The sequence below is a fragment of the Asterias rubens genome, chromosome 19 (assembly GCF_902459465.1).
Source record: "Asterias rubens chromosome 19, eAstRub1.3, whole genome shotgun sequence".
NCBI lineage: Eukaryota > Metazoa > Echinodermata > Asteroidea > Forcipulatida > Asteriidae > Asterias > Asterias rubens.
In genome coordinates, this window is record NC_047080.1 from 7,284,346 (window position 1) to 7,300,875 (window position 16,530).

General features: G+C 37.2%; 1 protein-coding gene across 3 annotated transcripts in view; it reads left to right on the forward strand.

The window, feature by feature from the left end:
* The window catches only part of LOC117303195 (LIM/homeobox protein Lhx3-like), a 28,121-nt gene extending 11,799 nt beyond the window's left edge, over window positions 1–16,322 (forward strand). For 2 of the 3 annotated variants that reach the window (XM_033787331.1, XM_033787333.1), the window contains exons 2-6: window positions 5,615–5,789; window positions 12,841–13,043; window positions 13,290–13,447; window positions 14,272–14,458; window positions 15,196–16,322. In XM_033787331.1, the coding sequence (XP_033643222.1) occupies window positions 5,615–5,789; window positions 12,841–13,043; window positions 13,290–13,447; window positions 14,272–14,458; window positions 15,196–15,584 (1,112 nt within the window). In that variant the 3' untranslated portion in view covers window positions 15,585–16,322. Of the gene's footprint in view, window positions 1–2,537; window positions 2,922–5,614; window positions 5,790–12,840; window positions 13,044–13,289; window positions 13,448–14,271; window positions 14,459–15,195 lie in introns of those variants that run through there. The other variant, XM_033787332.1, reaches the window with a different exon arrangement.
* Window positions 16,323–16,530: the final 208 nt, after the last annotated feature.

The window sequence follows — 16,530 nt, forward strand, 5'->3', positions numbered from 1 at the left end:
AGATTCAAATGACAGGTACGGAAATCGGCAAGGCTTTGACATGTTATACAACAATACAATAAAACAATACAAATACGTTGCACTGGAGAAACCTGACAATGGACATGCATGACCAATATACAAGGATATTGATAAAATGAATGACATACAATGCACACCATGGATATAGACACCTGATATAGGAGTAATGTGCTTATTGGTAAGGAATGCACATGTGTTGTAATACAGTGAAGGGACAAAGCAAACATGGGGACGAGGTTGATAACCATACTTTTATGCTTTCCCTATTAACTAGTATTATTCGATATGTGTTGTTTCTATTGTCAAGTATGTTTGAATAATGCATTACCGCGATGCGAACATTTCCTTGCATAAACTTCTTGATGTATCACATGATTTTCTTATCCAGTTTCAGATAAATAAAAACACTAATAAACATTTCCCAAAACAAAGCTCGTAATAATATGCCAGTTAGAATCACAATGTCTTTACAATGTTTTAAAGAAAAGTTGATGAAGGAGGGAGGGAGTACGTAAATCTATGTGCAGTTTGTTTGTCAGTTACGTTTGTTCATTGTAGTCTACGGCTTATTGTCTTTTTTAATCATGCAAGCCTGTGTGACAACACCGTCATGTCGTTATCCATGCAGATATAATTTGGGTAGTCTTGCGGTTTCGGTTACTTCTAAACTTTCATAATAACTTTCTTAAACAAAAATGTAGTTTGAGTTTATTATGTAGTATTGACTAAAGTCAGTTTTGCAATCACCTTTTCGTATAGTAAACTGTAATAACTTAAAAGAACATTTTGCCATTTTGTGAAGTGAAACCTCTTCCTTGAATTCGTTTTCTCCATCTCGAGAACGACACTTGTCCGAGGGACAATCACACTTAAGTGTTTTTTCCCCTAGTGCTTGTAGTATGAAGTGACAAATCAACATTTACCTAGCTATCGTGATATGGGGTTAAAGTCTACAATACATCGACAATCGGAACAATAGTTGGTCTACTTTCCAACCTTGATTGTGACAATCTGATCACAAACCAAGAGCTAAACGTGTCTACCATTAACGTCAGTGTGAGTTTAAATCGTGCAGGATAACATCCTACATCTTGCAGGATAACATCCTACATCTTGCAGGATAACATCCTACATCTTGCTACTCAAATGATCTTGGAAAGCCCTCTGTGTACAGCCCTGCAAGAAGTGTAAGAACGAGAGTCGGGTAGAAGGTACTAAGATAAGAACCAGTAGTGGAGTCTTGCCCCCAAACAACAAAAATTAGGTTTGAACATGGCCTGCAACTCTGTATGAAGCCCTCAAACGAAAGAAAAAGCCTGCACTGTAAATCATTTGATTTTTAATTAGCTAATTGCAGAGGCACTTTGTCATGTACACGTGATTGTAAGGAGGCTCCAGTGTAGCACATCATGAGCGTATACCGCCTCAATCGCTCACTAGTCCAGCATAGTCTCTGCATGGCTAGGCAGCTGGCTAATTTACCAAAAGTGGTTGCTCACATGCATACGCCAAAACTGCCAGTTTCTTAGCACATGAAAAATTAAAGAAACATAAAACCAATTTCCCAGGGGCATCGACGTTTTTGCGACATCATTAAGAAGAAAGCAAGGAAAACCATCAATAGATGTCACGAGAACAATCTCTTCAGTACTGCTTTGTGTCTAATGGGCAATGTTCGCAATTTTGTTGTTGGCATTGTTGATTAATTATTGCACGTATTCTGCAATATAGACATATTTGTATTGCTCACTGTATCTATCTATCTATCTATACATCTATCTATACATCTGTATATCCATCTATTATCAAGGTATAGTCACATACAACATTAGAAAATAATATTGTTAATTGCAAGATGGAAACATTAACGCAAGGCAAAATGTCTTAAGCTGTTAAAACCGCAATCTCACTGCAAACATCAATCAAAACATGTTTCAAGGATTGTTTTAACATTGAAAGGGTCTGAATGTGTGTATTTCATTATTGGTTTCACATTAACGACATAACCAATGGTTCTGTTGACGATTCCACGCGCAAAGGCAGACAGGACCATTTGCCCGTGATATTTGCTATCATTAACTGTTTTATCTCCAATAGGCCCTTCCAAAAGCAAACTATAGTATTGATATTGTTGATGTTTTATATAACGTCATAAATTAAGGGCAGAAGAAGAACACTTAAGATTGTCAATGATATTTTATTTCTAATATCGACGTATGTTCAAGTTAAAACTCAGTGAATTTGAGTTCTCATATAATATTGAAATATTGAGAATTATTACAAAAATTTGAAGAAAAAAGTTTACTTTGATGTTTATGCATTCAGTTTTTTCATTAAGTGCTTGCAATCTTTCTGATTGGCCTAAACCAATAACTCACCACGCCTATTTGTCAAGAAAGCATAGAATGAAGAGGAGGTGCTTTAGTCGTGTGACTAGTTATTAAAACTCCGTGGTCCAATGAGACTGTACGTGCCGTACTGCCCGGCCATCAAAAGCCGTCTCTATTCACTCCGTCTGTCACAGGCGAACTAAGCCTGGCAAGCGAGGCACGTGGCTCACTGGGCGCTCAGCATATCAACAACAGCGCAGTTTGTGTTGGTTAGAAGAGGTTCGCTGGGATCACAACCAATCTAGCGGGCGTAGGACAGAGACGCACTCATTGGCTCGGACTGACTCCAAAACACCAAGGCCAACTTGTACTTTGCCTGTCACCCTTTCTCACCTAGTTGAATCCTAGGAGGCAGTAGGTCGGGACCGGTTTGTGGCTTCAGTGTGACGTGGATTCTGGGCAGTATCATGAAAAGAGATTCCGCAGTAGATTTCGATTTAGTAACGGGCGTACTCAACACGATGTCACTCGCTCCGGACTTCGGTTACACAAAAGACTTTTCATTCTGCCGTAAGTTAAACTTTTGAATTGGAATAGGATTACAAGAACCTACTTTTGATGCACGTTCAAACTTTCAAAAAGTCAGTTTTATTACATTTCACTTCATCGGGTGAACTGTTTTGACGTTGAATTGTGTTTGTAAATGTTTAATCAAAGTGTTTATAAATTGGATTTTACAAGTGACTAATGTGATCAATTTCATTATCCTTTTTCATTTGACATTGATTAGCATCTACCACTTATATCTGTCCATTCTATTACTGATTAGATTATATTAATAATCCGGCTGACGCTTTGGTGTTATTCTGTGCTGGTGTTTTTTCTTTCTTCGGGATCCCTTATAAAGTAACGAACCAATGGTCATGTTTTGCCTTTTCATTTGAGCGTTTTAAATGAATGTTTGTTTCAGATTATCAATTAATTTGCACCATGATTGTCAATTGTTTTATCAAGGAGAGACTGCTAGATTATATTCATGAATATAAAAGATACATAGTTGACGTTGATTTGTCGATGGCTCGCACCTTGACCAACAACAAAGAAACAAGAAACTATCTAACTATTTTAATCTACTTCTTTTTGGGGTATTGATTGTTAAGATGAAAAGAAATATATTTTCTGTCGTGCAATAACTTCATAATGTCACTTCCTATTTGTTCTTAGTCGACTTAACAGCATCCATTGATGTCAAACATTTCGTAATAATGATTTTATAAAGTAATTCTCGTATGTTTTCTCATTATATAAAGCCATTTAGCGAACGGTTTCTACTTCAATAGATGACAAAGGTCAATCAATTAATTAGTTTGTAAGTTTGTTCTGCCCGTAATTTAAATCGGTCCATCTCGATGTGTGCATTTCTCAAAATGTTTTGATGTAAAAATCAGCCACTCTGAAAGAATGGTATATCCGTTGTGATTCTTGTGATGGTATTGACCAACATACTCGCCTGTGGGGGCATACATGTACATGTACATACAATATGCTTACTAATAAGCCTCGTTGTTATGACAACATACAATTCACTATTTCATTGTTCAGTTCCCATGAAACAACACAATAGCTAAAAAAAATATAAAAAATCTCTCACGACGAGTGCAATGGAAGTTCACCGATTGTAGACATTCTCACTAATTATATTTCCGTTAGAACAAATCTCTTACAGTCTTCTTTTGCAATCGAAATTCAGATCAATTTGGGTTTATACAAACAAAGAAACAAAGAACAAAGCAATCATTTCTAAGCTGGATCTATAATATACGAATTATGACATAACGCCAAAGAAGAAAACAAGTAAGCAGAATCTTCGTTTAATCGGTTAGCAGATAAAGACGTAATTTTTCTACCCAAGTTTTTTTTTTTTTTTTTTTTTTTATATCATTGACCATCAGAAAATGGTTGCTATTGTATGTCACCAAATGACACTTTGGAAGCAACTCATCGAGAAAGGATTTGTGTTTTAAATAATTGATTATGTAGTAAATTTGAATCATTTAAATCTCGTTCTCATTTTTTACCATAGTGTGTGATCCTTCATAGCACCACACTAACACATCACCATTCGCTCTATGACTGCCTCAGCCACGCCTCTCACTGAGCGTCATTTCAATTAACAAGGAATAAATTTGCCGTTTTCACATTAAAACACATTATTGTCCCAAAAGTAGAGCATTTATCTGTAGGCAAACCCTGCAACCGTGCTCTCGGTTGAACTGTGTAACAGATTCAGCCATGAATCACAACTGCAAACAGGAAAACGACACTTCTAATTTGGATAAATTGTTAAATTTATTAAGCGAATGGGTAATTGGGTTAGCATGGGTTGTAAAAAATCGCGCGTGGCTGTACTTGTGTGAAATGAGTGTTATATGATAGCACAATGGTGTATTACGCCACAAAGGTGAAAGCAATATCTTGTGTGGTCAATTGGGACAGCACTTTTTATGTTTTTTTTTATACAGTGTTGCTGTTTTAAACGCCTGGTAAACACGTCCAATGGAAACATAACATTGACGATTTCAAATTTGAATCGATTGATTTAATATAAATGTTTAATTGTAATAATTCAATTGATTGTTTTTTGTGTGAGCTGTTTTGTGGTTGTTATTTTTGTTTGTACTGTTGGAGCGTTCATCCCTTTGTAGTTAGGTGTGTTTATTGTTTCTTTGTTCGGTTTTATGACATTTACACTTTTATTCACAATGCACGTATAGTAACATCAGCATTTTTGGTATATATTTTATCAAAATAATTTGACTAGTTACCCATGATCTTTTATTATTCGTTGTAGTGCAAATGGTATGATCTTGTTGAAAGCACCGTTACAGCATAGATCTTGATGTTAAATCTAGGCGGCGATGCCTGCTCGCAACGCTTCACAAACATGCGCTCTTTGCGCCCTGCACTACAATGCTTCTGTTTATGTCGCCGTTATTCCTCATTATCTTACATAAAATAAAATAAAAAACATACAGTTTTGTAAAGGAATACATAATCTTAGACTTGAAGATATAAATAATTACAATAAATGACTGTTTGGCTAAAATTTCGTTGACGCCCTATGAAGAAGGATCTCGAGCGTCAGTTTGATTGTGCGCCCTGTTGTAGCTACCTACGGCAGGCATGCACGAGAGATTTACGCCGTATACTGTACGATTAAAACAAACCACTTCAAACGGCATTTTGATTTTGTGTACTTACAGAGAGTGTTCCTAAATGCGCGGGGTGTGACCAATCTATTCTAGATAGATTTATTCTGAAGGTCCAAGATCGTTCATGGCATGCCAAATGCTTGAAGTGTGTGGATTGCCAGGTACAACTCAACGAGAGATGTTTCACAAGGGGAGGGCAACTATTTTGTAAAGAAGACTTCTTCAAGTAAGTGGAAAGATCTTCCTTGTTCTCTTTAAATCTTAACAATCGTAATGTTCTAAACGTGTGTTTTTTTAATTTGATTTACATCCATATGTATTATCTTTACATGTATGATGAAAATAATAACACAAACTAATGAGATTGAATGTCGTTGTTACAATCTTTTTATAACACAATCGCCACATACTCAATTATAAACTAATGAATTTTTACTCCAAATTTAGTATGTTTAAAACACTCTGTTTATATAGGTGACGTCTTTTAAATTTAAATAATCTAAAAGATTAACAAACACGGTGTGTTTCTTCAAAAAAAAAAGAAAGTTTTAGAAGAAAAAGGGCATACTTAAAATAATCAATGTTTGAATAGTTCGAAACGAAAAACGAAAAAGCCCGAAACGAAAAAGCCCGGAACGTTCGAAACGAAAAAGCCCGGAATTAAATGCGACAGCAACATATGTGTTGCTTATGGCATTAATAAAGTTGATTAAATAGATTGCTATGGGGTTTACCCTAATAAATTACTGGGAGTCAAAATGCAGCAGTTTCTGTCCACTGTTTAGTGCCATAACAGCTTCAGGCTAGTAGCATCACCGCTCTAGCTCTCCGGGAATGCACGTAAAATATAGCCCAGTCACATCAGCAATAAATGAAGTAATAGCATTGTGAAACAATAGTCATGTTGCACAACGAATCTAAAGGTTAAATGTCAGTTTGCTTACATTGTTTTGTTTGAGCTGGCATTATAGAGGGCGTAGTCACCGAATGCCAATTATTAGGACTGGAAGAATTCCTTAAAATGGGTGTGGTCGGTTAATGTATAAAAAATACCTGCTTATTTTGTAGATATATTTACTATGCGGAGCATAATCTTTTTAATGAAAGCATAAACATTCATATATATAAAAATAAATCTGGCTGGATATTTCGATAATTTCGTAAGCTTCATCCTACAGTTTTGGGTGGATTGATATGGGAAAGTACACTAATAGAACGAAGAAAAAGAATTACGATTGATCTACTGTTAGTCCTATGTCATAAATAAAATATTCCTTTTCATCTATGACGGAAAGCTTTTCCCTTGCTCAGGATGACATATCGTATATATTAAGACAATGGTTGCAGACCCCTTACAGAAAAAGCATGTAGCTTTATTAGGAGTCTACAGAGCACACCAAATTAAACTTTGTAGAAATCCCTTGGTTCGTTGATGGACTCCTGAGCAATCTTGCGATGTAAACAAATACCCGCTCCTAGGAAAATTAATCAGTAGCGGAGCTTGCGGCCTGGCTTTGGTAGGCTCCAGTCATCTACGAGTCGTGACGAGAGAGAACTGTCACGGTACTAATCAATCTAGCGACCTGCTGGCCGTTGTGCCTTTCTCTCCTTCAAACAGGGAGCTCATCAGCCACTGGGTCATGCAATCAGACCCAGCCAACATCAACCACCACAACTCCAATTGCCAAATTGTCTACATACGCCACTTTCTTGTCTGGATCCTAGCTTGTTTCACCAAGTTTATGTTTTTGCTTATTGGTTGTATTTAAGACTAAGTTGCATGGTTTGCTTTTGAGCTGTTTTATTCCCGGAGTATCTTACATCATGTAAAGCTGTGTTATTGGTAGGCCTCATCTTAATTTGTTTTGTCGTACCTTTTTCCCGTTTAGCCCATCCCTTACCAAAATTGAAATGGCGAGATGCCTATTTAGAACCCCGTTTGATTCAAATATAGGATTCCCAAACAATTCTTATAGACTGTTCGTCACTTCTTTAATTCCTTATTAGATTACTATACAATTATTTTAGTTTTTTTAAAGGGATATTCAGATACAAAGTCACTGTACAATAACTTGATTAAGATAGTTAGATTTTTCTTAACAACTTTAATATGTAACTTTAATTTTATAACATGGAATGTTTACTTCAAATAGTTGACGTAGGAAATCTTCATTTCGATTTAAAACTTATAATATTGCTCTCCCTTTTTCAGCTATGATTGAAATCACTTCAGCTATAATTTTAGCTAGTTCTATTTATATCAGCTAGCAGGTTAAGTTGTCCAGCATTACAATCTGCTGACAAAACTTCACGCGGCACACCTTATAACAGATTCACATAATGTGCGGTTATCGAATTATGCTTGAGACAACTTTGTTCTTTTTGTGTGTACTGTCAGAATATGACAGGGATCTATAAATCATACTCTTATTAGCTCAGTCAATAACGTTGGATTTGTTTTCTAATTGTGAACAATGACGCTCGTTATTAGTGAGGCGCTTGTGATTGAAACATGCATAGCATTTTACATGAAACCTCATTCTTTTGTAGTTTTACGAAATGCTTGTTCATAAATCAAAGGTATCCGAGTCGAAAAGCGAAGCATTACACGCTGAGCGATTTGTCCATGTGTTTTAGGGGCCATAGGAAGATGAGCAAAGAGATACACCATATGCAAGGATTTAATTTATGTGATTGTGTCTGTGCAAGCGCGAATTGGGTCACTTCGGGGGCGGTGAATCAGCACAAGTTGACAGAGATGATCATCAGGGGAAATCAAGAGACTCACGCGAGCAGCGTATCAAGGATTTCTCGCTCGCTACCCCGCTTTTTCAATCGCCGCTCACTCGCTGGATAAATGCACTGCCGTCTTTCTTGTTCTGACATCAACATCAAACTCGTTCATAAGATCTCGAACGGTATCAAAAAGAAAGTTGAACCTCCACTGGAGAAAAAGGGGACTTTCTGTAGGGAGGACACCCTTTTCGCAGTCTTTGTGTTCGTAAAGAAAAGATAAAAATATCAGCCACGAGGGAAGAAGACTGCCGAAGATTGACCATTGATTTCTGGACATGGTCGCCCTTGATTCCTATTATATACACGGCAAATGAACCCATGTTCTGTTGCCAGAATCAACCATGGGATTGGCAAATAACAAAAGCTCAACGAGAGGAAAGGGCTTTTTATTTCTACGAGAAAATTAAATTGCGGCAGAAAAGGAAAGACAACACGGCGGGGCCAGTGTTACGCTCAACTTCACATCTGTTCGGATGTTTCAAAGAAAGAATTAAATCAAAGCAAGCATGTAATCATTTCTGTCCTCCCAAGGGATTCGATGCAGTAGAATTTTTTCATCAGTAGTTTCAGTCAAGGTTCTTTCTGTCGCAAATGAAAGTTTCTTATGTTGAAGAAAAAGACACGTCAGTCAGATCTTGTCTTCCGTTTTGTTCAGTCATTTGAAATATTCGTGGGCTGTGTCTTTTTCTAAAAATGCATAAGAAAAAAGTAGCATCAAATGAAAATTCATTCTCCGGAACAAAAATTGCATATAGACATAATTTAAATTTAAAGCGACTCCGAATTTTTTTGTTCTTTTTTTGTTTATATTTTATTTTAAATATTGAAACGTTTCTAAAAGTTATATTTTCTACATCAAAAATCGGATCATGCTGCTCAAAAAAGCAAGACTTTGTTGACTATCAAACAGTATCGATTTTGTGCAAAATTTCAAAAATATATTACTTTGGAAAAGCCTCAAAACAAATCCTCACTCAAGGTACAAGGAAGTTTCTGTCGTTTGTTGATATAAAATAATGAAATAAGATTTACAGATATTGAGCTAAATATGTTGTTTATGCTCCAGGAAGACGATGGAGGTCGTAGAGGTGAGCCGGTGATCACAATAAATCTCATTGTTTATGAACGATGTATTTTTACTCACAGCAGGAAACTCAAACAAGTCACAAGCATTTTAAGTCATGCTTTTGCGCATCTTGATGAGATAAGTTTGAGGAAAACATTGACATAGCATCTTTGATGTTATAATGAGTTGATTTTTTCCCTGCACAATCAACCACGATCTATTCCATCCCACCCAATACATATCTTAATAAATCAGCAAACATTTTTTTATGAAAACAAGTCAAAAATGCTGATGCTTCTTATTTTATGCTTTTATGTTTTTCCCCATTTTGTTTTCTTCAGCCAAAAGTCAAATTACTTAATCCTTTGAGTTACTATCAACTGTCATGTATATTGTCCAATCAAGCATTAGGTATAGCTGAAGACTGGCTCAAACCTTTTCCTGTGTGTTTTATTTGAAATATGCGGGACGCGAAGTGTATTTTAATGTATTTTTTGACAGACGTTCCGACGACCCATTAGATTGTTAACAATTAATAATATTAATAATAATTTATAAAGCGCACATATCTGTCTAAAATGGCACCAAAGGCGCACAAGAAAAAAAAACTAGAAACAGTAATAAGCGAAATAATGAAAAGTATGGAAATGACAGTTAATCCCTGGATTCCTTCATGAGGTTTGTTTTCAGATGCTTGTGGAACAATTCTGTAGTTTTGCTAGATTTGAGGTATGTGGGAAGTGCATTCCACAAAAGTTGGGCTGCTGCAGAGAAAGACCCGTCACCCCAAGACATCCTCATTCTAGTTTCCTGGAGTAATTATTTTTTTGCAAGCAAATACTTTTTGATTCAAATTGGAAAAATACAGCCAAAAACCTTGCACGACAAACTTTGAGTGTTCATATACCGCGATTAGCGAATATAAATAAACGACTAGAAACAGAACGGGTTTACCGTGATAAACGATTTGAAAAAGATTCGGTTTACCCCGATAAACGATTAGAACAGAATAAAGGGCTTACCGCGACAAACGACTGGAAACAGTTGAGTATCAAACCAGCCATGAGTTACCGCGATACACGACTAGAAATTAATGTTTAGTATAAAAACAACACCTGTTTACCGCAATAAATCACGGTAACCATTTTAATAAAAAGTGCCATCCGAATAATAACCCGATCTATGACTTCGCGTTACTCAATATTTTAGTTAAATTTCTGTGGGAAGAGTTTTAGACTAAATCCCCAAATGATTACGGTGTCCAAACGAGCACCCACTAACTTCGACGAATGTTAAATACGGGATTTGATACATAATGGTTGAATCGAGATGAGAGAAATCATGTATACATCTGACATGCAGACTCATGTCCAGTGTGGTTTAATGGATGGAATAACATAGGGGCTGAAATCAGAGAAATCATGGCACGCTGATTCCCATGCAACATGATACCTTGTCGGAGTCGCGTTGTACATCCAAACTGTCATCTCGTCACGGCTTCCAAATCATTCCGCCGGAAATTATACCGGCTTCTGGCCAAATTAGAAAGGCAGTATTCGCTCATCTTGGCCCTCTAGGGAAATAACAGATACGATAGCTTTAGTTTATAGAACACGTGGAATATTATGTTTGTATATAGAACAAGTATATACAGGAACTACCAAAATAGCAAGAACTACGAATGTGTCGGTTGCTTAACCAAAAACATTCCGTTTCTAAACACAAATGAATTGCTCCTTACATATAGAAAAAATGTACTGACCAATATAATACATAACAACTGTTACCACAACTACCTCACGGTGACAAATATGTATCTACCACAACTACCTCACAGTGACAAATCTTTAACCACCACAACTACCTCGCAGTGACAAATCTTAATCTACCACAACTATATCTCAAAGTGAAAAATATTTATCTCACAACTACCTCACAGTGACAAATCTTTATCTACCCCAACTACCTCACAGTGACAAATCTTTATTCACCACAACTACCTCACAGTGACAAATCTTTATCTCACAACTACCTCACAGTGACAAATCTTTATTCACCACAACTACCTCACAGTGACAAATCTTTATCCACCACAACTATCTCACAGTGACAAATCTTTATCTACCACAACTATCTCACAGTGACAAATCTTTATCTCACAACTACCTCACAGTGACAAATCTTTATCTCACAACTACCTCACAGTGACAAATCTTTATCTCACAACTACCTCACAGTGACAAATCTTTATCCACCACAACTATCTCACAGTGACAAATATTTATCTCACAACTACCTCACAGTGACAAATCTTTATCTCACAACTACCTCACAGTGACAAATCTTTATTCATCACAACTACCTCACAGAGACAAATCTTTATCTACCCCAACTACCTCACAGAGACAAATCTTTATCCATCACAACTACCTCACAGTGACAAATCTTTATCCACCACAACTATCTCACAGTGACAAATCTTTATCCATCACAACTACCTCACAGTGACAAATCTTTATCTCACAACTACCTCACAGTGACAAATCTGTATCTACCACAACTACCTCACAGTGACAAATCTTTATCTACCACAACTACCTCACAGTGACAAATCTTTATCTCACAACTACCTCACAGTGACAATCTTTATCCACCACAACTATCTCACAGTGACAAATCTTTATCCACCACAACTACCTCACAGTGACAAATCTCTATCTCACAACTACCTCACAGTGACAAATCTTTATTCACCACAACTACCTCACAGTGACAAATCTTTATCCACCACAACTATCTCACAGTGACAAATCTTTATCTACCACAACTATCTCACAGTGACAAATCTTTATCTCACAACTACCTCACAGTGACAAATCTTTATCTCACAACTACCTCACAGTGACAAATCTTTATTCACCACAACTACCTCACAGTGACAAATCTTTATCCACCACAACTATCTCACAGTGACAAATCTTTATCTACCACAACTATCTCACAGTGACAAATCTTTATCTCACAACTACCTCACGGTGACAAATCTTTATCCAGCACAACTACCTCACAGTGACAAATCTGTATCTACCACAACTACCTCACAGTGACAAATCTTTATCCTTCACAACTATCTCACAGTGACAAATCTTTATCCTTCACAACTATCTCACAGTGACAAATCATTGTTTAAAGGCACAAATCTTTGCTACCACTCACTACCTTTGTGTGTCGTATTCCCGGCCCCGTGTCCACTTTGCAATCAACTATGCTCGCTTACAGGGTTTGGCATATATAGGCTCTTTTGTCGAAGATCATTTCAAGCAAGGATGTATCGGAGTTGTTTTTGTGCCTCTTAACATGAAAATAACTGAGTTCTGAAATAATTCATGTTTAATATTGTTTGTTTTCTCTTCAGGAGGTACGCAGCAAGATGTGCTTCTTGCGACAAAAGTATCGCGCCAAAAGAACAAGTACGGAGGGCTCAAGACAACGCATACCATCTACAATGCTTCGCTTGTGTCTATTGTAAGCGACTACTAGCTACTGGAGACGAGTTTTACCTAATGAAAGACAACAAACTTGCCTGTAAAAACGACTACGAAGTCTCAATAAGCAAAGGTAAGATTTATCTCAAAGCTTCGTTTGAAATAAAAAAAAATGATTCAGCTTCTTCCTTCCACTGCCGTCGATGCATTTGATGCTTTTAATGATTTTCCAAAACAATGCCAAATATTGTTACAATGAAAATATTTGTAACATTTCCATTGTAATGATGAAAGGAATCTAAGATTAGGACTGCTTCATCTACCAATTCTTATCAAAATAACCATTTGAGAAATAAATATATTATTCCTTGATATATAGATGTTGAGATGGATAATTCTAACAAGCGTCCCCGTACAACTATAACGGCTAAGCAACTGGAGACACTCAAGACGGCGTACACTAATAGCCCTAAGCCAGCAAGGCACGTCCGGGAACAACTAGCTCAAGAAACTAACTTGGACATGCGAGTTGTACAGGTGAGATTACCCCAAGGCCGCTCAAACTAAATCTCGCTCTAGATATTTCACTAAAAGGGGATTACACTGCAATGGTTATTTACCATTCTCCGACAATGATGTTGGGGGCTTTTATTTTTTTAAATAATGTTGCATGAAGTATTTCCATTGCAAGAATCTTTCGAGGTCATCTTTCAGACACCATTGCTTAAAGACACTGGACACTATTGGTAATTGTCCAAGACCAGCGTTCTAGCTTCTCACTTGGTGTATCTCAGCATATTATGCATAAAATAACAACATGTGAAAATTTGAGCTCAATCGGTCGTCGAAGTTGCGAGATAAAAATGAAAGAAAAGACACGCTTGTCACACGAAGTTGTGTGCTTTCAGATGCTTGATTTCGAGACCTCAAATTCTAAATCAGAGGTCTCGAAAGAAAAAAAATTCGTGGAAAATTACTTCTTTCTCAAAAACTACGTTACTTCAGAGGGAGCAGTTTCTCACAATGTTGTATACTATCAACAGCTCTCCATTGCTTGTTACCAAGTAAGGTTTAATGCTAATAATTATTTTGAGTAATTATCAATAGTGTCCACTGCCTAAAAAACAAGAATCATGTTTCCACAGACGTAAAGGCATAAATATGTCATGTTTCCTGCCGAATTTACCTAAACTCACACAATGGCTTAAAGGGGCCTAAAGTTTTTACTTTTCTTGTTTCGTGGTGTGACCTCATTTTGGAAATGGGGCAGGCAATTTTAAAATTGGACATCATCGGTGTCATCAACGCAACAAAAGTTTCTTCATTTTGTGATGTCAGTTTATGTGTCTTCTTCTTTCAAGGTGTGGTTTCAAAACCGAAGAGCCAAAGAAAAACGGTTGAAGAAAGACTCCAGTCGTCAACGTTGGGGGCAGTATTTCCGCACCGTCAAGCGAGGGAATGAGAACAGTAGTCCTGTACTAAGTGGCCAGGAGTCACTCTCCTCACCTATTAAACTAGAGACAGGGGATGACAAACTGGACTTTGAAGGTACGAGAAACATCAGCACCAGTCTGTCTACCTATAATGTTACTTGACAAATTAACATTTACCCATTGTCAAATAATAATCATATAGGGATTTGTGCAATCCGACCATTGAAATCGACATAATTTTTCAAAGGGCATATTATAGGCGGGCTGACATGTAGCCTTTGCGTCCTTCAATAATGGAACAATGCTTCTTATATGAAGCCAAGTTTTCTTTTGTCAGGTTGTAAAAAGGAAATGAATTGATTGTAATCAGAACATTAGAATATCAACGAAAGTACCCTACATACTGCATCTTTGAGGCGGTGGTGGTGGATGCACTGGGGGGGGGGGGGGGGGACCTTACGTATACTGCATCTTGGAGGCGGTGGTTATGGCTGCAGGGGGGGGGGAGGTGGCTTGGTGATCCTAATACAGACTCCATATCTTGGAGCCGGAGGTGTAATGGGTGCAATGGGGGAATCAAGACATTTCCTTGGTGTCAGCCATACTTAGGTATTAACGTGGAGGTAATGTTTCAACATCGATCAAAAATGTGTAGGCTGTCATTCATGTGAAGTTTTCATTGTTTAAAACACATTTACCGGATCCGATTTGTGTAGTAAGCTGTAATATACAGCCAGTTAAATCTGCGCAGTTTTTTTGAATCCCTTAAGTTGATGGTCGGGTTCTGATTTGATGATATCTGTCAAATTAATCAACCCAGTAAATTCAGAAAACATGTTTTATTTTTAACAGAAACGAGCGAAGTTACATCTGAGAGACCCATTGGCTTCAGCCATGACCAGAACACACCAAGCAATGGTTCCCATCACATCCACTCTAATGGGTTTATCAATGCAAGAGACACATACGGCTCTCCTCCACCATCAGTAACAGGTCCACGGAATGCTGGCTACTCGTTGAATCATTCACCAAGCCTTCCTGTCACTCAGCAGGGAATGATGCCTAATATCCCATTTAGCGATGCAGGTATGCCTGGCTTACTTAGTTCAGCAAGTCATGGATTAGGCGAGGCAATGAGAGTCATGGTTAGTTCAGCTGCAGACCTTCAACATGTACCTACATCAACAGGTTATGATGACTTCCCAAATCAACACTCGTGGATAGAGCAACCTCAGTACTAGGATCGGTGAATAGATAGGGAACACTTCTAAAGGATAGGGTTTGTACATTTGAGATGGCCTTTGAAGAAACAAGTGGGCTCTAAAACATGTACTTCTTATAAGTCGTTTTATCCTTCAAACAACATCGTTAATAGTGTGAGATCAAAAACATTATAAAAAGACTTTTATACGATGCATTTGAGTTGAATCGGACAATTATTTAGATAGAAATGGAAACAATCTAGAGTTGCAAATAGGTCAGGCACGATGGAAACGGCTGGTCTTTGTTACTCACTTGGATCCTCGTCAGCAATCGTCTAGAATTAGAAGTACGGCAATGAAAAACCTGTAACAATGAAACCAGCATTTTAAGAGTGGACATAGTAGATAGTACAAGATGACCTACCTAGCCCTCATAATGCTAAGAACTTCAGAGGCTTCGTATTCCTGCTATGAATGTTGACAAGAGTCCAACTTGTTAATGTATTGACTTTAATGAGACCACTTGGTGTTTGGGTAACGGTAGGAAAGCTGCTATCTGGATAATCTGTCTACAAGGAAATGTTTTTGTACGCTTTGAAAACTGTTTAACACACATCCTATTTTATTGCAAGTTGATTTGAAGGGACATGAGGCTTGTAAGGTTTTAAATTACAAACAATTCTTTAAAAACGCAGCGCGAATAAGTAATAGGTTTGAGTGTTTGCAAACATCACCACCATTGTAATCGAGGTAAAACCTCTGATCACAACTAGAAAAGTAATACAGTAAGTTGACCATTATTATGAAACAATGGTGCTAGAATGAAGGTTAAAGCATGCCATGAACCTTTTTAAGCAACGTCGTATCCATGGGTGAATTAGGTAGCTATACCATGTTACCATTTCACGTCCAAAAATGCTGCTGACAATTTATTGCACTCACTTCTTTCATTTGTTTTCAAGTAAACGGCACAATTTTATATGTT